This window comes from Poecilia latipinna, unplaced genomic scaffold (genome assembly GCF_001443285.1).
Source record: "Poecilia latipinna isolate Pla-1442-1.1 unplaced genomic scaffold, P_latipinna-1.0 Scaffold1471, whole genome shotgun sequence".
NCBI classification, from domain to species: Eukaryota; Metazoa; Chordata; class Actinopteri; order Cyprinodontiformes; family Poeciliidae; genus Poecilia; species Poecilia latipinna.
The window spans coordinates 49,167-72,210 of NW_015114087.1; the positions used below are offsets into that span (position 1 = coordinate 49,167).

The 23,044-nt window shown below is 36.1% G+C and overlaps 1 protein-coding gene across 7 annotated transcripts in view; it reads right to left on the reverse strand.

The window, feature by feature from the left end:
- zc3h18 (zinc finger CCCH-type containing 18) overlaps positions 1 to 18,781 on the reverse strand; it is a 60,663-nt gene extending 41,882 nt beyond the window's left edge. For 3 of the 7 annotated variants that reach the window (XM_015057550.1, XM_015057549.1, XM_015057544.1), the window contains exons 1-9: positions 18,581 to 18,780; positions 15,682 to 16,610; positions 13,654 to 13,738; positions 11,370 to 11,518; positions 10,293 to 10,388; positions 8,898 to 9,040; positions 8,231 to 8,260; positions 6,681 to 6,795; positions 5,424 to 5,692 (exon numbers count right to left, since the gene is read on the reverse strand). In XM_015057550.1, the coding sequence (XP_014913036.1) occupies positions 5,424 to 5,692; positions 6,681 to 6,795; positions 8,231 to 8,260; positions 8,898 to 9,040; positions 10,293 to 10,388; positions 11,370 to 11,518; positions 13,654 to 13,738; positions 15,682 to 16,599 (1,805 nt within the window). In that variant the 5' untranslated portion in view covers positions 16,600 to 16,610; positions 18,581 to 18,780. Of the gene's footprint in view, positions 1 to 5,423; positions 5,693 to 6,680; positions 6,796 to 8,230; positions 8,261 to 8,897; positions 9,041 to 10,292; positions 10,389 to 11,369; positions 11,519 to 13,653; positions 13,739 to 15,681; positions 16,611 to 17,472; positions 17,498 to 17,559; positions 17,605 to 18,185; positions 18,279 to 18,319 lie in introns of those variants that run through there. The other 4 variants (XM_015057546.1, XM_015057548.1, XM_015057545.1 and 1 more) reach the window with 4 other exon arrangements.
- Positions 18,782 to 23,044: the final 4,263 nt, after the last annotated feature.

A 23,044-nucleotide genomic window follows, 5' to 3' on the forward strand; every position in this document is an offset into this window, starting at 1 on the left:
AGGCAGACGATACAGAGCACTCAGAACAAGAACCAACCGACTCAGAGACAGTTTTTATCCTACAGCAATAACAAAACTAAATGCAATCATAAACAACCATTAATCATCATGAATGATGTGTGTGAGAATGTGGCTATTCTTATTTGTTAGTTTTTGTTTATTTTTTTTCATCACTTACTTGTTAAGTATTTCTTACAGTATTGTAAAGTGTGAGACAAGTTTTTTTTTTTTTTTTGTTGTTTTGTTTTTTTTTGTTTTTTTCTTAAGCATATGCACTGACTGACGGCACTTTTTAAATTTCGTTGTTCTTGTGACAATGACAATAAAGATTTATCTATCTATCTAATGGTAATGGCATAATAATGTAAAGATTGATAAACTTTAAATTGTAAACAATATTCAACATGAAACTGGAAGACATTTCAAATATCCAAAATAAATAAAAACAACAGAAGCAGCAAATAAAATTGAATAAACTAAATCGTCCTTTAAGACTGGTTGAGACCGAAGCACCGACTGAAGACTTTAATCGTCAAGTTTTTGGTCGAAAGAGAGAAAAGGGAAAAATATAAAGTCATGGAAGTAGAAATGATTGAGTTAAAATGTATCTTACAATTAATTGATGCTTTGCTTATTGCAACCAGAGTTGGACAATAACTAATTACATTTACCTGAGTAACTTTTCTGAAAAAAAAAAAATAAAATAAAAAATACTTTTAGGAGTGTCTTTACTGCACTGTACTTTTTACTTGAGTAATGTTATTATGAAGTATTTTTACTCTTACTTGAGTAAAACTTCTGTATTTTCTACCCACTGAATGAAAAACAAACATGTTTTAAAATTCACCAGACTCAGACACACACCTGCAGTTTCTGTTGAAGTTTTTTATTGAAAGAAACTGATGTGAAAAACTTTATTTTATCTGATTTTGTTATTTTTTGTTACTTATATGACTTATTGTCAGTTTTGTCATTAAAATACCAAATTTCCCACTTTATATTTTGGTCTGTTTGATGATGTAATTTTTAAATATTAAATGATTGATACTCAGTTACTCAGTACTTGAGTAGACATTTTACTCCTGAGTAATTTTTGGACAGCTACGTTTTACTTGAATAAAAATGTTGAAGTAGTTCTACTCTTACTTGAGTAGTTTCTGGATACTCTGCCCACCTCTGATTGCCACAGGCCAACATTTGACTTGAGGCTTTGGCCCACCTGAAACACTTTGGACTGCCAATCTTGTCCCTCTGACAACAAACGACAGAGACAGATGGTGAGGGGGTTTGGACCTGCAACCCACCAGTTACGGGACAAAAGTGACCGGAATTTTCCTGCTTGCACTATCGGCATTTAATTTTCCAAATATAGCATCCAGAGCCAGGAGCTCTTCTCCTCGAGTGTCTAAAATAAATATTTGCAGGAGGAAATGAACTGCAAATGAACCGAGGGGATATTCCTGCTAAATAACACCGTCTGGTGCTAAAGAAGCTCAGAAAAGTTTCGTTTACGTTGCGATTCCTGAATAAATCAACTATGTAAACTGTACAACCAGAACACACCTAAAGTTACATCACCATAATGAGTAACTGGTCACTTTGCATGCAAGCCGGCGCAATCGTGTACATTCATAGCCTGGAGTGACTGAGTTCACAGACATGATGCAAGAGCAAAGAAGTCAGCGTGTCACAGCTAAAAATAGAAACACAACACTGGAGATATTTTTAGATCCTTATCTATTTCTGTTTCCTTTTCAAGAAGGAATGAAGACAGGAAGGAGGCAGGAGGCATAAAACCACGCAGCGTAATATAATGCAATGTTTGAAGACTTTATTAAAAGATCCTGACGGGACTCGTAGAAAAATATGTGGAAGAAAGCGGGGTTGCACTATACTTTAATTTTGTTTTGACTTTTGACTAATTTGGTTAGTTTTTAGAGTATCTGCTAGGTTTTGTTTTAGTTATAAAAAAGTTTTTTAGTTTTTATTAGTGAACGCTGCAAAAACAAAATTTTGCCAAGTATTTCCGTAAAACTCTTAACACACTTAAAATAAGACAAAACAAACTTATAAGTAACTTTTTAGCAAGATACAGTATATTGATGAAAAAGTTCTCATTCTATCGATAGATTATTTGACTTGGGAAAAATGCCTCATCTTAAATGAAGTAATGCATAATTAGAACTTTTTCATCAATATTAAGGCATTATTGACTTAAAACAAATGTCTTGCTGAAGTTATTTGTAAGTTAGTTTTATCTCATGTCAACTGTATTAAGATATTTGCACCAGAAACTAGACCAAAATTACTTGGTAAGGTTTTGTTTTGATTTTTCAAACTTTGGTTAATTTTTAGGTGCAGAATTTAATAAAGTGCAAGTACTGTATTTGTAATTATGCATAAATCGATTGGGTAATCAATAAAAAACAGAAGATACAATTTTCATAAAATGCATTGAGTTATTATTGAAGAACCAACTGACTGGAGTTTTCTCTCAACTGGTGCTGCTGTCATTTTTCTGGATTTTCATAATTTGCGACATCTGACATAAATTGTTTGTGTTTAAAAAAATCTATTTCACATCCGTCTGAAAAACTGATCAATAGATTCATAAACATGAAAACGAAAGATCATATTTATAATTTCAATATGTTTTAGTTTTGTAAAAGTATAATACAGTTGCGGATAGTTATAATTTTTCCCGATTAATTACCGCTTTCATTCATTTCAGTTAAAAATATTTTCTCAATTTCAGTTTTTATTTCATTGATTTTAGTTAAAAATAATAACCGTGGGAACGAGAAGATGTCGCGTTTATAAGCTGAATTTTGCACAAGCATTGACCTGAACCGGACAGTATGAGAAAACACTTGAAAACAATCTTTTTTTGTTGTTTTGCATTTCTCTGTATGTGACTAAGAACAATCGCAGCGATTTCAAAAACCCGTCTTTACGTCACAAAGCGGGCGTCGGCTCACGTGCGTCTACAGCTGTTGAAGGACCGTCATCATCATTGTTTTTGGGCTTTTTTACACTGACGGGAAACTTGGGAATGTTGCACAATATCAGAATCAGATCTACGCACACAAACACAATGAGGCACTGTTTTGGTCCTTTAGTCTTTAATCCTTTGACTTTAAGTCTGAAGAGCGATTCTATCGTCAGAAAAGTAAACAACTTCTGGAACCTGTTGAATGAGAGTTACTTTTCCTTGAAAAGCTTTTAACGGAACTCAAACAGCATATTAGCACAAACACGGTAGAGACGGGTTGGTGATTTGGGCCACATTTGGAGCAACCAGTCCGACTTTATAAGACTTTTTAACAACCTATGGGTTGAAATTGTTAAGTTAGATGTTTTCAATGGGCCTCAAAAATGTTTTTTCAAAGGAAACATTTGAAATTTTAATTCAAGAAATAAAGTAGTTTGACTTTTTATTGTTATTTGATGTGTAATTCATGTTAGAGTCAAATAGTCACAATTATAATGTGTGTACACCTGCGGCCTGTTAAAATTGGAATATTTTATCAGACCATTAAGAAAAAACATATTTAATGCACAATGTGGGCTTAATAAGTAAATTTAATACCTGCTCAAAGGTTATTTTCAAACTTTACTTTTAAATGTCATGTTTTTATTCCTTGTAAAATAAAAAATACCATAATCTGTAGAAATAATGGATTTGTCTTTAGAAGCCATCTGGCCAAAACATTTGTGACGATAGGTTTATCCAGGAATATTAGAGAATAGGAAAACAAAACTGCAAATAAACAATACCTGCCAAAATTAAAAGAAAAAAAAATATATATTCACATCTTATTGAAAAAAGATCTCACATTTCTGCTATGCGTCACCTTTCAAAAATCCTTATGAGCTGCCTGTTGTGGCAAAATATTTACAGCTCTCAAGTTGGAGTCGGGGCCGCACAAAGTCATTCAGTGGGCAATAAGTGGCCCATGTGCCACATGTTTGACACGCCTGGTCTAGCCTGTGGGTTACACCTCCTGTTAGTTTCATCCTCAGTTATTTCGCACACTTGGGAGAAACGACTTGTTAGTCACGCTGACTGAACATGAAAAAGTGGTAACAATGCTACAAAGCAACAACCTGCAGTGAAACTTCAGTGATCTGCTCTGAACATAAACAGGAAATGAATCATCACATCTAATCCACACATGAAAGAGAGAAGCTTTAATCATCCAGACAGACCTGGAGAAATTCTCATCAATCTGATGATAACTCAACACATAACTGGAATAACATCAGGCAGCGTTTCCCTCAGTGGCGGCTTTTCACTCAAAGTACAAACACGCTGTTCAGGCTTGTTTTAGGAGAAAACTGCACCAACGTAAACATCAAGAATTAAAGCCTCACAGTTCGATCAAATTCAACGCAAACCTCTAAAACAGGGGTGTCAAACTCCAGTCCTCAAGGGTCCTGCAGATTTTAGATGTGCCACAGGTACAAAACACTGGACTGAATGGCTTAATTGCCTCCTACTTGTGTAGATCGGTTCTCCAGAACCTTGCTAATAACCTAATTATTCTATTCAGGTGTGGTGCAGCAGAGACGCATCTAAAAGTTGCAGGCAGTGACCCTCCAGGACTGGAGTTTGACTCCTGTGCTCTAAAAACGTGACTGTAAAATCTGAGTTAAGCATAAAATATATTACATATATTCCTTAAATGCATTCTTAAATACACATTTCTCCTTTGTTCATTTCATCATATATTTATTCTATATCTTTTAAAAATATTTACTATTCTTTTAATATATTGTTCTTTTAAATGTGGTCCACATCACAGCTTGTTTTAAGATTCACTGGCTGATTACTTAATTAGGATTTAAACAAAGTGCAAAACATGTATATTAACTTTCATTGCATTTTTTGTGTGTGGCGTTTGTGGTGTAGTTGGTGTTTAAGATTTGCAAATAGTGTGGCTCAAAAACATAAAATTACCTTGTTATACTTTCAAGTTTCCTGTCACATGGCCAATATCTGGGATAAATAGACGGGTAAAACACCGTGCAGACAGTATTAACTGGTTAGACAGTTAAGGTTGTCTAACCAGTATTACTGTCACTGCATGTGCTGTTGGTGAATAAATGAGGTTTTTAATAAACCTCATTTATTTATTTCTGTCCATTATAATTGCAAATAAAATGTGACATTATTATTACTTAGCTGTAAAACTATGGGACTGAAAATCAGATTTAATCTGTGCTTCTCATTTTAGGAACCCAGCAAAACACCAAATGAAAGGGAGATGACTAAGATGACATAACAGTCACAAGGCAGGAATATTTTATACTGAGGCCAATGATGATTTAACAGCTGGTAATAATAAGTCTGGCTGTGTAACAGATTGGTACATTGCATCATTTTTTGATTTTTTTATCTCATTAGGGGGAAAAGTCCTTACTTTGGCGGCGGGCCGAGTGGGGAGCGCGGCTTCAGTTTGTCCTCCTCTTTCTTCTCCCGGGCGTCGCGAGGAGGACGCATCCTCGGCTTCTCCTTCTCGTTGCGTTTCAATCGGTCTCGCTCCCACTCCTCTTTCCGTCGAATCCTCTCCTTCTCGCGTTCCCGCTCTCTTTCCCTCTCCCGCTGCTGCCGCCGCTCCCTCTCGCGGTGATCTCTCTCCCGCTCCCGGTCTCGGTGCCGCTCCCGGAGGTCACGCTCACGGTCACGCTCCTGCAGAAATGGTAGAAACAGACAAATATGTTCCAGTGATTTACACCATCGTGCGGAGTAGCATTAGCATTCTGGAAAGATTAAGTTTATTCTGGCTTTTTAATCATAATAAGCTAAAAAGCTAATCTTAGCTTAAAATCTACCATTACATTTACTTACTCTGGTTAAGGTCATTTGGACGGAACATGAATATTTTAGGCAACATTAACTTAATCCATTCAGTAACTTTACCTTTTGAGTCAAAATTAGCTAAAAAGCTAATATTAGCTTAAATGTTACCATTGTATTGGTAGATTAACTCAGTAAATTTAATGTTGTGTCTGTTTTTATGTTAAACAGGCAATACATTTTATTTTCTTACAAATAAAATTTATTATTCAGTAAGTTAACTTTGGCTTTTGAGTCTAAATTATCTGAAAAGCTAATTTTAGCTTAAAAGCTAATATTATTAAGTTGCTGTATGTTGAGGAATATTAACTTAATTCAGTAAGATGACCTTAGTTTTTGAGTTAAAATTAGTTAAAAAGCTAATGTTAGCTTGCATGCTGTCATTCTCTCTCCTTGTCTTTTTTTTGTTTTTAGCTGGATCAAATATATAAATATATATTTACATTTAACATTTATTGATCTTAATTCCTTTAGCAGAGCAACTGTAAGAAGATGAAAACAAACAGGTGACTAAAACCACTGTAAAAATAGATTTTGTAGGTAATTAAACGCTCATCTGTGAATCAGGGTTTCAGCTGGAAGGTTTGCATCCTGCTGAATAGGAAGAGGAGCTAAACCCTGCCTGTAACGAAACCTGGAAGCGGTGTTGGATAACAACGTGAGACTTCCTTGTACATTTTCCGCATTCGTCAACCATGTATTCATTGACTCAATTAATAAACTGGACACGCCTGTTTTGTCATCGATGGAATAAACAAACAGATGCCGTGGCTGGATAAGCCTTGATTTACGCAGAGAAACGTTGAGTGGCGATACTCACGGCGAAGTGGTATGGAAGAGGAGCTTCTGTGTACTGAACCCTGAAGTTTTCATACTGCCCCCCCCTCCACAAGGCCTCCATTTCGTAGTCGTAGTACGGGTCAACATATGGCTCACTGCGGACAGAAACAACATTCAGAAACTGGATGATGCTTTCAAAATGTCTCCATAAAAATTTTTAAATATATAATTCCTCCTTAATATCTTAAAGTATCATGAAAGAATTTCTACTAAAAAAAAAAAAAGAAATCAACAGACTTTTGATAAAAAGGTTTCGGTTGATCACAGGTACTATGTAAAGGCAGCCATTTTGAAAGTTTGCTGCTCTGGAGAATGTAGTTGTTTGCGAACACTGCAGAGATGCAGGGCACATCTGCGGCTGAAACCTTCTGCAATTTTAGTAATCAACTATCCAGACGATTAATTGGATATAAAAAAAAAAATAGCTACAGAGTCTACAGATTTTTAATTTTAACCGCTTAAACTTATTTTGTACATTTGAAATGCAATAAAAACAAAGAGATAAATTTTTTTTAAATAAAAAAAAGTGCAACAGCATTTGTTTAGCGTTTGATCATTTGTAGCAAAGGATGGATCTACAGCTTAAAAAATGCTTTTAATGTCAACACGCGATTAAATTTTTACAGAATTTGAACCAGATAAAGCTAAAAATGTCACTTGCCCTGACCGTGTTGTTCTTTTAGAAAATAGCCTTTTTTAGAGTCTGTGTACTCCAGTTAATGATTAATCTATTACTAAATTAGTTGGCGATTATTTAAATAATTGATTAATCATTTAAGTGTAAAAATACTTTATTGATCCCAAAGGAAAATAAAATTTTGTTGTAACTCATTAATTCAAATTCTTCAAACAGTTGTTGTAGATGGTGATGTCTGTTGGCAGGAAAGATCTGCTGTAGCAGTCTGTGTTACAGCAAATTTGAAGAAGCCTCTGACTGAAGACAGTTTTTCTAATCCTGTCTCCTTAATATACCCATTTATATTAATACATAAATATGAGATATATTGGTATCACCGTTGGTATCGTCTGATGTTAGTCATTTGTCGCATATCAGCGTCGGTCCAATAAATAAACCCGAGTCAAAATAAAAAAAGAAAAAATTATTTCCATCTTGTTGCTGTTTGCTTTTCTGGATGGGAAGCGGTAGAAGTTGGTCATGTTGCATTTTTATTACCTGGAGCAGTAAAACGTGGTTGGTTTTTCAGTGTAGAAATGTAGGAAAATGCATAAGATATTGATAAATATCGGTTATTGTAAACCTGCAATATTAATATCGGATGTTCACGTCGGTGCATTTCTACCAGTATTGACCTTAGAGAAGCAAATGTTGCTGCCTATCGATCCACGAAGGGTTAAAAGGTCATTTTTATATCATGCACAGTAGATGTCATCCATCCTAAATCCTAACCGTTGCTTATTGAGGACTTTTGGGAAAAAAACTCTTAAAAATGTCTGACTTTCTGGAAGTTAATGAGGGTTTTAATGAAGTAAAGCAACAGACTAATGTTTCTGAGGATGATTTAAACTTACCCGTATACCGGTTCTCTGAAGTCCATTTCCCTGAAAGAAGTAAAGGAATCATGTGAGTATATTTAATTTAAGTATTTCTGCATTAAAGGGAACATTGTGTTTTACTTTCTATTTTTGTTTCGGGATATTTTTGGATTGGAAATACGAGAACAGATGAATAAGTAAAGTTAAAACTCAGACACTCCTGTCCAAATGAGCTGATTAAAGTCTCCATTATCTGTAGCAGTCATTGGAAAAAGAAAGTACACCCTTTATTTATGAAGACCTCTTTGACCTCCTTGCTTGTTTTGTTTGGTTATTTTTGTTGCTGTTATTTGTTCTTATTCTGTGATTTTGTAGATTAACAAGCCCTGTTTTTCTTTTTGTTATTCTGTAATGTTTGTTGTATAAACAATAATTGGTGAATAAAAAAAACATTAGAATTTAATAAATACCGAACATTTTGTATATATGACCTGACCCATTGGATTAGATAGCGGACGTTCCTCTTTAAAATCAGAACTGTTCTTATCTTTTGTTCCTCTCTCAATAAACTGTTGCTGTCGGTTTTTGGAGTTTAAAGTTGCTGACGTGTGCACTGATCAACAGAACGCGCATCGAGACGTTTGTGTTATGTGCTGCCGGAGGCTGAACCGAGCCTGAAGCGCTGAGCGTGAGCCGGCCGTACTCTCGGATGATCCGGTAGCTGCGCTCTCTGAAGAACTCGTTCTCCTTGTCGAACTCTCTCTCGTCCTCGCCGATCGTCACGTTGAAGCGCTTCTCCTCGAAGTCGGGCTCCTGCTCCTTTCTAATGGTGGCCTTCTTCAGCACCTGCCAGAAATGCAAACACAGACACCTGTGAGAGATACGGTGACACCTGTTCGTCCAGGTATGGCGATAATATGGGTGTGAAAACTCTGAGGTCATGCAGACGGAACTGATTCATTAGTTTCAATCCAACAAGTCTTTGCTGCTTAACAGAAAAAGATTATTAGTGTTTTTATTTGTGTAACAGGAAATCTACAGGTTTCAGTAAGTCTGATTTAAGACTTTTTAATGCCTTTTTAGTGTCATATTGGATTAAACTTAAGACCAGACAAAATGTTTAATTAACGTAGCTCTGCAACTAACAATTACTTTAGCTAGTGATTATTCTGATGATTAATCGGATAAAAGAAATGGGCACATTGTGCAGTTCTCAGTTAAGTCTTTTTTATACTGTATTAGAAATACATTAAAAGATGCAAACAATTAAATCTTTTATTTTAAGTCAGAAAATAAATATATATTCCCTAAAATGCAACAACATTTGCGTTTTCTTGTTTATTTGTGGATCCCAAAAAACCTTCTAACATCAGTATGTGAAAAGTTTTCTGTTTGACTTAACAGCAATAAAAAGTAGAGTTAATGTGTATTATTTTTTGGATTAATTAATGAATAATTGCATATTAACCTTTTTACACAATTTGAGCCAGGTGAAGTTAAACCTGCCACTTTAGATTTTGCTTTCTCCATCTTAACTGAAAAAAGTATATATTTTCAGTGTGGTGTTACATGATACATGTTGTTTTTCAACAAAATTGCCTTTTTTTTTAAGTCTTAATCCATCAATAAATTGGTTGAGTATAATTTTAACAATTAATCATAATTATTCATTTCAGCCCCAACATATAAAATAAAATAGTAGATTAAATAGTCCAACATTTGAGACCTATGAGACCACGTTTCAAGTTGAATTTATTTAAATAAATGTTGTGTTTTTAAGGACGCCTGGGTGTTTCTAAGCAACATAGTAAACAATTACTACAGCCAGATTACAACATTTTCCCACTTGCTAAAAGAAACCTCCACAAAACAAAGTCAGACACCAAAATATTGTTTTTTTATCATTTGGAGATTCATGGAAAAGGGAAACACATTCAAAGTTGAAAAATGGAAAAGGTGAGAGCACAGCTAAGAATTTGCACATCCTTCCATTTGGTGTTGCACGATCTATTGAGTAAACAATCCATTGATTCAAGTTTACATAAACTTGTGGCACAAACTGGGGTTGATTTGCATGAAACACAGTGGCAGCGTTTACCTCTTTGGCGTGCCTGAGACCTCTCTCCCAGGCGCTCTCCACGGGAGGCTCCACCGGGGGCGGCGGAGGAGGGACTTCCTCCACCACAGGAGCAGCCTGCAACACGGAAAACTACCGTCAACCTTTCCGGATAGGGAATCCCAGCGATCAATCCCTTAATTGATAAGCAACCACAACCTTCCTGCTCATATTCATGTAGACTAGAGGTGTCCAAACGGCCAATTTTAGATACTGCTATTCAACTGAAACTGCAAGAAAACATTTTTTTTTTTTAGTTTTATGCAGCTCAAAAAATATGTATATACACATTTGTTTTTGTGTCTGTACACAAAAACAAATGTGTTTAATGTGTGCTTTAACATCACACATGCAAAAAGCTGCTCCTGACAGTGACTAGCCTTGGTGTTAGCTGTCAAGAAGTCAACATAACATACTAAATCTTAAATGTGTGTCTGATGTATAAAAGAAAAAGGGGCGCAGTGCTTTGCTAGTAATTATCAACACTGCGACAATTACATATAAAGATTGGAAAAAGTTTTAATTAAAACAAAAGAGCGAGAGACAGGGAAGTGGGTTGGTTATGCTAGCTTGACTTTGACAATCGGAGCATGTGGAGGTGCAGCAGAATTTGGTGCGTTTCAGTTCAGCTAAAAAAAATAAATAAAAAAAAACGGGGGGAAAAGGCAACCCACACATGAACTCTGCCACCCGGTCAATAATTAATAATCATCAAACCTGAACACATAAAACTGTAACTGACTGAATGTTCTGTTCCTAGTGTGGGAAATGTTTAAGTGTTTTTCTGTGTTCAATCCTGATACACCGATACCGCTGTTGTCAGTCAGTTGCTATGGCAACAAGCCTGCATGTAGAGTAGAACAGTTGAAACCGAGCAAGAAAAAAGGAAGGAGTTAGTCTTTGTTTTTCTGCTTTGTTTTCCCCTCTGCTGCAGTACACTAAACTAATAGCACCTTCAACTCCGGGGTTCATTTTGTTAACAGAGTTGTGTTTTTTTAAATCATCTGTCGTTTTCTATTTTGTTGGCACTATGGACAGCCCTGATGTCGAGTTACTCACCCAGGGGTTGTTGGGCAGAAGAGGCAGCGGTCCACCAGGGGGCGCACCGTTCGGAGAAAAAGGGTCTGGCTTGGTGATGAGAGAGTAGTTGCCCTTGTCGTTGACTCCTGGGTGGATGAACCTGCAGTTCATTCCCCACGTACAGTTTCCTGAAGAAAACATGACAGCATTCCTGGTTAATCAGAATTCATACAAAAATGCAGCTAAATTAAATTAGAAAATCCTTTTAACCTTGATGATCATGGATTACAGGTAAACAGGCGAAACACTGAGTCCTTTTAAATCAAAAGCCCACCTGTTCAGGGTTGCTTTTGAACCATAATAAATGGAACATTGATCAACATATTTGGTGTATATTGATAATTTTAACAATGTGTTTGATATTTTTATGTTTTCATAATTTAAAGCACTTTGAACTGCTTTGTTGCTGAAATGTGTTTTACAAATAAACTTGATTGATTGATAATGAAGATTCAGTTGAGTGCTTGAGAAAATTACAATATTTTTTAAAAAGTCAGTGGATATTCATGGAAAGTTGAGTGGAAGGAAAAACGGTGGGATCAAGCCAAATCCATTCAAGAATTTGAGGGAGTTTCATGAGGAGAGGAGTCAGAATGTAAAGATTCGCTACACTCACAGACACAACCTACAAATGGATCTATGTAATTTAGAAGTTTCACTTTTGGAAATGAACAACATTTTGAATCTTTTCATTATATTTAATGTTTTTGAGATGTACTTGTAGATTTTTTATTTATTCTTAAACTGCAGGAGTTGTGCTTTACACCCAGTTTACTCTTTACACACAAAGTACAAAAAACAGCAGCTACTGTAGGAAAAAATATAAATTCTGTACCCTCTTCCAGAAGTATGTCTGGTTTTATTAACAGTACAAATTTTCCAGAGGGTTATCAAGCTTACTGAAAATATTAACATCTGATATTGGCTCTAAATGTTCGCATCGGTGTCTCCAGATTTTACCCAAACAAGTGGAGAATCCTTAAATTGCAAAGCTCTGCAATAAATTAATGTTTGAAATATTTGAATTAAGCAGATTTGTAGCATAAAAAACACTGTGCAAAAAGTAGCATTTTAGATTTAACTATTAGCTTTTTGATATTCAAACTTGTTGTTAATGTAAAAGCCACAATCCATGTCTTTTCTTCAGCCGTTTTCTAATATACAGTTACATTTTCCTGGGGGGGTTAGGGTTAGGGTAACAAGTTTATGGTTTATGTGTCATTTTTAAACTGTAAGATAAATCATCACTGAAAAGAAAACCATTTATGTTGGTGTTATAGCACTCCTACAGGTCAGGAAGTGAATTATTTCTACATTTTGGTAGACTGAAGTGTGACCATCAGTTTCCAGCATTTTATTAGTTTCAGTTTCAAGTTTCAGTAAATTTTAGCTTTTCTACATTTCTTTCTTAGGAAGCCTGGATGGAATTTTTGCCAAACATTTGTCAAAGTTTTACATTTATATTTGTTGAGTAGATCAGATTAAAATGCAGCTCAGATATCACTGAGTTACAGATGTGAAGGCAGGAATCCAGATCTGATCAAATAACCGATTTCTGCGGCTCAACGGCTCCCTCTGCTGGACAACAACTCATGCATCCACCACAACCTGAGCTTACAGCTCTGGAAAAATGAAGAGCCCACTGAACCCAATTGAAAACCTCCTGGTTATTCCACCAAATATTGATTTCTGAACTCTTCCTGAGTTAAACATTAGTATTGGTGTTCCTAAATGAATATGAACTTATTTTCTTTGCATTATTTGAGGTCTGAAAGCACTGCATCTTTTTAGTTATTTTGACAATTTCTCATTTTCTGCAAATAAATACAAAATTTTTGCTTGGAATTTCGGAGACATGCTGTCAGTAGTTCATGGAATAAAACAACAATGTTCATTTTAGTAAAACATATAAAAAGTAAAATCAGAGAAACTGATCTTCATTTTTTCCAGCGCTATATTTGGCAAACTTCGTATTCACAAATGTAAATTTTCATCATTTCATCCTATTTTTTTTTTAACAGATTTTGTTAAGGAAATTAAACTATTTTTATCAGCTATTCCCAAGAATACAAACAGAAAAGCTGTAAACACATATGAATGTTGTAGGTTAGTGAATATTATGTAATATGTATTTACTGTAGAGGCCCACACTCTTGGTATACTTTTTCATATTTCATCTACTGTTCCTTTGTTTTTCATTGTATTGTAAACAAAAATGTTTTCTAAATAAATAGATAAATAAATTAGCTTTACAGTATCTGACCTTTAATAAAGAACCTGCAGATGGGGCGTGGCCTGATCTTCCTGTCAGACGGATCTTTGACCTCTCCTTCTTCCAGGTCATCGTCCTGCAAGAAGAACAAGAGAATCAATTCTGAGCACATAAATTACTTTTATCAGAGCTTCAAACCATCCTCCCATACATCAGATCAAGCCACAAAGGCAAAACGACGCTTCTGGGTTGAGAAACCGGTGAAATGTTGATGCATCTGTGAATCCATAGCTTCTCCTTTCAGTAAAGTTTCCTCACCGCAATGATTATATTGTTGTTTTGAAACCAATTTTAAGTAATACAATGCAAGAAAACATTCTAAAGGATCAATAAACTTCAAACTCAAATGAACATTTAACACTGGAACTAGAAGACATTTTCTTTCTTTAGCTGCCAAACAATGTTGGTGGCTTCAACTCACTCTCTCTTTGGTTACCTAGCAACTTACTCATTCTTTGGTTACCTAGCAACAACTTCTTGAGTAAGAGCAGGTTCAGGTTTTGCTACTGTATCTCATAACTGCTTAAATTAGCGGTATGGAGTGAAGACTGTGGATAAAAGAGGAAAGATCACGCCACCAGTTTGGCAGTTTATCAGATATTTAAAGCAAAAAATATCTGAAATCAATAATTAATCGTTATTGACTGACATGTCGTGATTCAGTCCTGGTTTCAACCAAGCTTTTCTAATTTAAGAAAATAACTCAAAGGCAAAAAAAAAAATTATAGGTGAAAAGCTCAGGCTATTGACGATCGATAAATTCATCCAATCGACCAACTTTATTATGTTTGGTGACAGTTTCAAGAAATATGTAAAAAATGTTGTTTTTTTTTTAAATAAAAGTTACATACATCAGTTTTAAATTTAACCAATAAATAAATAAACTAACTAGATAAAGACCCATTTACATAGCAGAAAAAAATGCAGCCTTTATCCGCTACACACCTGTGATTGTGCTACTACTGCCAACATTAATGCATTAAAAATGTGCTGTTGTTGAATCAACCAAACATGGAGAAACATCATTCAGCTTCTATGCACCACAAATCTGTAACAAACTTCAATAAAACTCCTAAACAGCTGAAACACTGAGTTCCTTTAAAACTACTCTAAACACCGAGCTGTTTAGAGTTGCTTTGAGACATGATAAATGAAACATTTACCAGCATTTTGATGTGCATTTAGCTAAATTTAATATTCACTGGCTTGTTGTGCGTTTCATGACTCTGTATTTTGGTGTTTTTATGATGTAAAGCACTTTGAACTGCCTTGTTGCTGAAGTGTGCAACACAAATAAACTTGATTAATTGATTCTCAAGCTATGAACTGCAGCGATTTCATTAGTGCATCTCTGGGAAGAACTTGGACTGAATATATTTTTCGCTTACACACAGCTGTCTTCTATCTATAATCTACAGAGAACCCAAAAATTGTAATCAAATAAGAGTATTAACTACATCAACTGGTTGGGTTTTTTCCCCCCCAAACATTTTGAAATGGCAGTAAGATATATTACTGATAAATATCGGTTATTGACCATAGCAGCAATATTAATATCAGCTATTGACCCAGATTTTCTTCTCGTTCCATCCATAAATAAAATATAAAATTATGTGGAAATTTAGACATTTTTAAAGGACATAAATTTAAAGAATGGATAGAAATAACATAATTACAAAATCAGGCAAAAAAAAAACAAAAAAAAAAAAACATGTTTCTAAATCAATCTCTGTCAATATAAAACCTATTTAAAGACCTGCAGGTGTTTAGTGAAGTTCTGGTTAAAACATGTTTTTCAGTCAGTGGGTAGAAAATCCAGAAATTTTACTCAAGAGTAGAGATACTTCATAACAAAATTACTCAAATAAAAGTAAAATGTGCAGTGTAGTAATATTAAGTAAATATTTTCCCAAAAAGTTACTCAAGTTTATGTAACTAGTTACTTTCCTACTCTAGTCATCTGTAATCCAGAGTTCTAGCCCTTCAGCAGGCAGAAGCAAACGAACTACGATCACTTACGTCGATCTCTCCTTCGTCGATCTCTCCATCGTCTTCGTCTTTCTTCCGATCTCTGAACGAATCTCTCCGGAGTCTCTCTGTCCCTTTGGAGCTTTCCGGCCTCTTGGACTCGTCGTTAGCTGGAGAAGGAGGAAGAATCGGCTTCTTCTCCCTTTTCTTATTGTTCTTCTCTTCGCTTGCCTCCTCATCCTCCTCTCCTCCCTCCGCCTTCGCGTCCTCCTCATCCTCCTCTTCATCCTGAGCAGGAACCGGTTCTTCCGGGACTTCCTCGTCATAGTCCAGTTCGTGTTCGTCCAGCTCCCGGGAAACAGAGGCCGAATCCTCCTTCATCTCCCTCACCAGAACCGCTCTCCTCTCTTCAGCTCTTCGCAGTTCCTCCTCTTCCTCCTCCTCCTCTTCCTCAGCCTTGGTTTTATCTTCATCCCGCTCTGCTGAGGCTTCCTCCCTGTAGCCGCCGTACCCTTCGTCGCCGCCGTCCTCCTCAGACTCGGCACGCTCCTTGCTCTGGTCTGGCTCCATGTCCGGAGACTGCGGCGTGTCCAGAACTCCGTCCTCTTCCTCACCCGACCTTCGCCCTTGTGGATCATCTTCATCACCATCCATGAACACGATGGTTTCATCCTCCAGCCCCATCCTCGACCCCTCAACAGGCTCCTCGTCCTCTGGATCAGAGACGAAGTCAGGGACGACCTCGTCTTCCAGGTCCAATCTTCCTCCTCGCCCTTCATACTCTTCTTCCTCCTCCTCCTCCTCCTCCTCAATCAGGCTTCCGTTTTCCTCGTCCTGGAGCAACTCGCTGTCCGAGAGGACGCCGCCGGCCTCGTCATCGTCGGGAGAGCGCAGCAGCTCGCTGTCGGAAAGGCCCTTCTCCTCCTCTGGAGACTGAGGGGACTGCGTGGGGCTTTCAGGCGTATCCATGGCGGATGATTCTGACGGAGAAAGAAAGCGTGAATCGATGAGTCATGCATTCACAAAGTCCACGCAACAAAAGGAAAAACACCGATCAGCCAGAACATCACATCTAGTGACGCACCGATCCACTTTTTCCATTTTAATTTCCAATACGGATATCTGAGGTTTAGTGCAGAAAAACAAACCTTACTTTGACTTAAAACTAGAGATGCACCAATCAGATATTAATATCTGTATCAGTCCCAATACTGAAGATACAGATTGTGTATCGGTGAGAATGTGCCTAATACATGCAACAATTCGATATTAAACTGTATTTTTCTGAATTTTGAAATAAGTTCTAGATTGGGTATCTGTCACAATGTGATAAATAATGGCAGATCTATTCAGTCTAATTCTATGCTCTTTGCATAGTTGATAGTATTGATATCCTATGACAAAGTACACTAAAATGTGACTATTTTACATCCCAAAATGTCTCTCTTACACCCGACACCTTTCTTGTGGCATTTAGCAAATAGAAATAATTTTGGTCTTTCTAACTAATCTAAAAGAAGATACATTTTTGTCTGATTTAACTCCAGACAGTGAGGGAAAAAAATTTCATCATCTTTATCTGATTAAAACTGTAAACAATGTTTAATTTTAATGTTTATTAAAATTGATGCTTTTACTCAAACATTAAAGGCATAAACTTTAATGTTTTTAATAGAAAAAAAACTGCTTTTATATAGAAATCAAGCACTTTCCAAACCTTGAAGACACCCACTTAAATTCAAGAAATTTGAAGCACCCATATTATATGTTGTGCTGAACATACAACTTCCAGGATTTAAAATATCTGCTGCTAACATCTTAGTGCCAGATACTGCACCGTACCTTCAGGGTTCTGGTTACAGACACGCCTGTTTTGACCACAAAAGTTGTAAATCAGAAATTCAGTGATCACTCTGTCTGATCTTGAAATAATGGAAAAGTAGATCTGAGATACTAGGATGACTTGGTCAGATTATCTCTGGGAAGTTTCCATCTTCCACCTGTCAGAACCTAAAAAGCATACAAAAAAGGGAAAAAAATGCCCTGCTGGTTCTGATAAAACAAAACTGTGCCAACAAATAGTTTGTTTCATACCATTTAAGATTATGAAAAACCTTAAATGTTTTAAATGTTGAACCCAAAGAAAGAGCATGACAACTCTGAGTCCTGCATGTGCATCTTCCACTCAGAGATAAAACAATATGGACCACAACATTTCTGTGGATGATACATGGAACCTTCCTGAACGCAGTGTATCGCCTTGAAACCCAATTTCATTGATAATATTAAAAATCTGTGGGACATTCTGTAATAAGCATCAGATAGTAATTATGTTATGGCTGATCAGTGTTTCATAACTTGCTCTAATTTAACATTTTTATATAAAAACAAGCCATGGCTAAGCTACAAAAAAACAGCTAAATTTGGAGCTTTATAAATGAGTGCAGCGTTTGTATTCAATCTGATTACGTCATACATGAGGGAAAAAAACGTATTTTTTGGAAAGATACAGCAAATACAAAGATGAGCTTCATGAAGGACAGCTCCCGGCTTACCAGCTCAGATTTACCGAATCTGGTTTACCACCTCGACCCCTCACATGGACCTCCTAATTTACCGAATCAAACATTTTTACTGCTGTGAATGCTACACATTATCTCTTGCAGCGAAAACAAGCGGTAACACTTACAATAGCTGCTGGTCAAGCTAGCTTAGGCCCAGAACCTGGCGACGAACAGAGAGAAGGCTAATCGAGCCCAAAATGCCCTGGCCGAACCGCGAACTTCTTCCACGGCTAAGAAACATGAAACCGGTCGAGCTTAACGACTTAGTTACGAACTTTGTCTCGGTTTAGCCGCGCAACGCTCGCCATCTTTGAGTTGACAATGTAGCATCACTGAAGCTAAGCTAAAGGCTAACGGCTAACTAACAGCATTTTTTTTCCATTCACCTTGCCGACCCGGAGCTCTTTACTGACGGCTCTGCAGCGATACCGACGGCCCCCTCCCACTGATACCGGAGTAACGACCTACGGTCAGTTTGTTCACGGTTTAACTTCAGCCGCTGCGGCGGAGAAAATAAATGAGCCCGCACCGTGCAGCACCAGCGGCCATTAGCTTAGCGTCATCCACAGACGACAGAGCGGAGCTGGAGAAGGGGAGGAGTCACACCGAACTGGAAGACAGGGATGGCTGATCTGAGATCAGTTCATTCAGAACGACGGCAGCCAAAGGTCATCGGACAAAATCTGATCTACGATCAGTTATTATATTATATTATATTTAGACTTTGGTAATAAGTGCTTACACTTACTGGAGTAACTTTTTTGAATTGTTTTTACTTTTATTAGTATTTTTCCTACGCTGTATCTTTTTACTTTTACTTGAGCAATTTTATTATGAACAGAGATGAGCAGAGTACTCAAACACTCAAGTAAGATTAGCACTATTTCAACATATTTGTACTCGAGTAAACGTAAAAAGTAGCCGTCCAAAGAAATTACTCAAGTAAGAGTAGCAAAGTATTTTGCATTTTTAAATAATTGAATATTTAAAAATTACATAATCAGGCAGACCAAAATATAAAATTAAATGGAAATTTTGTCATTTTAAGGATAACGTTATTGTAGGTAACAAAAGATAACAAAATATGGCAAAAGAAAAATTTCCAGATCAGTTTCTTTCAATAAAAGAAATTGATTTGGAAAATTTTTTTCTTTTGGCATATTTTGTAATGAAGTTATTCATATAAATTATTTTCATTTTGGTCTTTTAAAAATATAAAAATTTTCACATAATTTCATATTTTGGTCTTTCTGATCAGACAATTTTCAGATATTGATTGATTAATGTTTTGATCAGTTACTCAGTACCTAAGTAGCCTTTTTAGCAAATACTTTTTTACTCTAATTTCAGATGGCTACTTTTTACTTTTACTTGAGTAAAGACATGCTGAAGTAGTTCTATCCTACCCACCTCTGATTATATTAAAGTTATAGTTATACTATGTATTTTTAGGAGTAGATGTAGGCTACTTTTTGTTTTACATTCTTTTTACTTGTACTTGCTTAATGAAGTTCCCACAATGGACAGATTTGAACTGTTCATATTCAATATCCGCCATTCAATCTGGACAGAAGAGATTTGTTTAAGTAACTCTAAAATCTGAACAGTACTTTAAACTGTTTAGTTTAAAAATAATTAGACAGTATAATAGTGGTAACTATTTTGCTTTTTTTTCCTGAATTCGTATTTAAGGAATCTTTAGAATAGTTGCTTCTTTTGCTTTCTGCCACTAGGTGGCAGTAACGACTTTAAACGAAAGTAAACGTTTTAAATTCCACTCAGATTAAAGTTGTCTATGATTTCGAAATATTTCAAACCTTTGAGACAAACTGGGATAATGATGAATTATAGTACAATCAATATATGAAGCAAGGGATGAAAAAAAAAAAAATGCCTAAGGATCCTCCAGAATGAAACCTTTAAAACCTCATGAGGTTAATTCTTCATGAAAGGGAAAACATAAGTTGCTTCAGGTTATAATTTATTTATGTATTTATTTTCTGTTTCAATTAATCTGGATTCACTCTTTTTTCCTTGTTGACACATATAATGTGTCAAATTCATCTAAGGGAACTGTCTTTACATTTTAAGGCTAAACTTTTTTCACAGAACTTTATCTAAAGAATTTATGAAGATTAATTTACAAGACAAACAGCACAAATTTAGACCTAAATAATTAAATCCTGTTAGTGCTGAAATGGTTAATTGTTAGTATTGAAATAATCTCCAACTAATTCAGTTTAGATTAATTGATTAATCACTTAAATTAGTCAATCACTCCAGACTCCAAAAGACGATTTGCTGAAAAAACAACACACTCAAGACAGAAATTAAGCCAAAATTGTACATTGTACAAAATTGTAAATAAATCTCTTCAGTTTTAATAAAAATAAAAAAAGTGGTTCTTGGGTTCTCTCAACGTGTCCTTAATGGCAACCACTGCTTTACATATTTATAGCATTTTCTGTACATTTGCAATAATTTGTTATCAATCAAAATAACTTCTACACCTTGACAGAAGTACAGCAAATGAAATGTGTCCTGCATTCAGAACAGACTCATATCTATGCAGCCCCCTGCTGTTGGAGCTAAAAGTTCCCGCCTGGCATATGTGGAATATCTGCAGCCTGAGCTAACACATCTCTGTTTACGTCTGAATGGCAGGCGACCTGCGGTGATGCATTTCAGGAGAAATGGACACTGGATGAATTCTTACATTTCTGACTTTTGGGATTGCAGCCACACTCATTATTCTTTCCTCCCCTGCAGGGCCCTGTCAGCTGTTTAACACATCAGTCATTAATAATGGAGGCCACTGGGGGGAAAGTTAAAGGCCCAAGTCATTTCTTCCTACTGTACATTTACGTGCCTGCTCTGCTCGGTCATCAGTCATTCCTCAGTTTCCATCGGTTGCCTCAGGGCACCTGCTGGGTAACCTTAAAGAAAAGCCAAACTATCAGCTGAAAACATCAAAAGTAAACACAGCAACAGTCTTGAGTAATAGATTTTCCTCTTTGTATGGTGTCCATTTTGTCCTAAAATGGATGTTTTGACAGCAGTTCAGGAGCTCGGTGGAGACATACTGGAGAAGATTAATGCAGCAGATCAACTTAACTTTACTCTGATGTATATCTAATACTGTGTGTGAACTGGAGAAAGCAGCTCTTCAAGCAAATTGTTGAGATATTTTCTGGTCCAAGGTGACATATTATCCTTCCTTTAGCAGGTTAGGATACAAAACATATTCATTAAATTTTTTTTGCACAAATTCTTTCTTAGATAATGATATTTTAGTCTGCTCAGTTCTGCCTATTTCACATCAAAATCATCGTTTACACTCGCACGTTAGAATGGCTACAAAAATATGTGCAATTATGCAACTGTACATTTTTGAAAAGTAGAAGTAGAGCCTCCTGCACAACCAACAAGAATGCAGAAAGTGGTTTCTGGCTGGTAAGTTAACACTGTCTTTTCCAACAACCATTGTGCACCACATACAGTAGTAAAACCAGCTGACCAAATGTGCTGGAGCTCTGCTTGGGTTGCTAGGCAATGTTGCAGCAACCTCTGTGACTCAACAATCATGAAATTTCTCATTTTCCAGAGACCAAAAAACATTAATGTTAAAAATTGTCTGGGTGTTTTTTTATGTGCTTGTACTGTTGTTAGGAGAGGCAAACTGGTTACTCAATTGTACAACCGTACATCTTTGAAAAGAAGAAGTACAGCCTCCTGCACAACCAACAAGAATGCAGCAAGTGGTTTTTGGATGATACATGAACACCAAAACAATTGTTGCCATTGTACAGTGCATACAGTATGTTGCCATTGTACAGTGCATACAGTATGTTGCCATTGTACAGTGCATGCAGTAGTAAAACCAGCTGGCCAAACGTCCTGGAGCTCAGCTTGAATTGCTAGGTAACGGCACAGTGCCCGTTCGTTGTGACTCAACAATCAGGTGGGTTTAGAAACACTTCATTTTTCAGACACCAAAAACCCATGAACTTATTGCCAAAAAACAGCTTGTTTTTGTTGTTGTTGTTATTTTTAGAAACAACAGAAATCCAAATGGATGTACAAAACCTGCAAAAAGTGAATTTTACGTAATAGGTCCACTTTAATTATCTCATGTCTGATGTTGCGTTTGACAGATGGAACACCATGGGCCGTGTCTGGCAGCAGCTGGCACCACACATAATTTAGACATAACAACCCTCTTATGGCTGAATACTGCGGCTGGATGTTGTTCCAAACTTTCTGAATGGATGAAAAGAGTGATGGTGTTCAGCCTGGACCATATGTCTGGATTTAACAGAAGAACTGCATAGCACCGGTTTCAGCACTAGAACAAGTCAACTCCTGATCTCACTCTCATTTCTGTATTCCTTCTCATTTTTTTCTGAAATCTTTCAGATTTATGTTGATCAATAATTCTATGCCAGACAGAGATTTAAAGAAGAGTAGCAAAAGCAAAGGAGAGGAGGACAGTTTGCTAACAGGGCTAGGTCACACGTAACCACATATTTGGGGAAATTTTTTTTAATGCATTTTGGCCTTTCATACACACATTTATTGTGACAAATTTCTTATAAGCGTATTACACATGGACATATTTTTTAAGAGAAGTTATGCATTCACAGACATAAAGTTGCCCATAAAATTAGTAATAAATAGCTTTCATCATCACTTTTATCATTATCACAATAGTATCAGGAAATGATAAAACTTTAAATCCATATCTTCCAACTCTTGTAAAAACAACAACAACTAAGACCAAGTGAAAACTCCAAAAAAAAAAAAAAAAAAAAAATTTTTAAAAGAAAAAAAAAAAAATGGGCTTTTTTTAA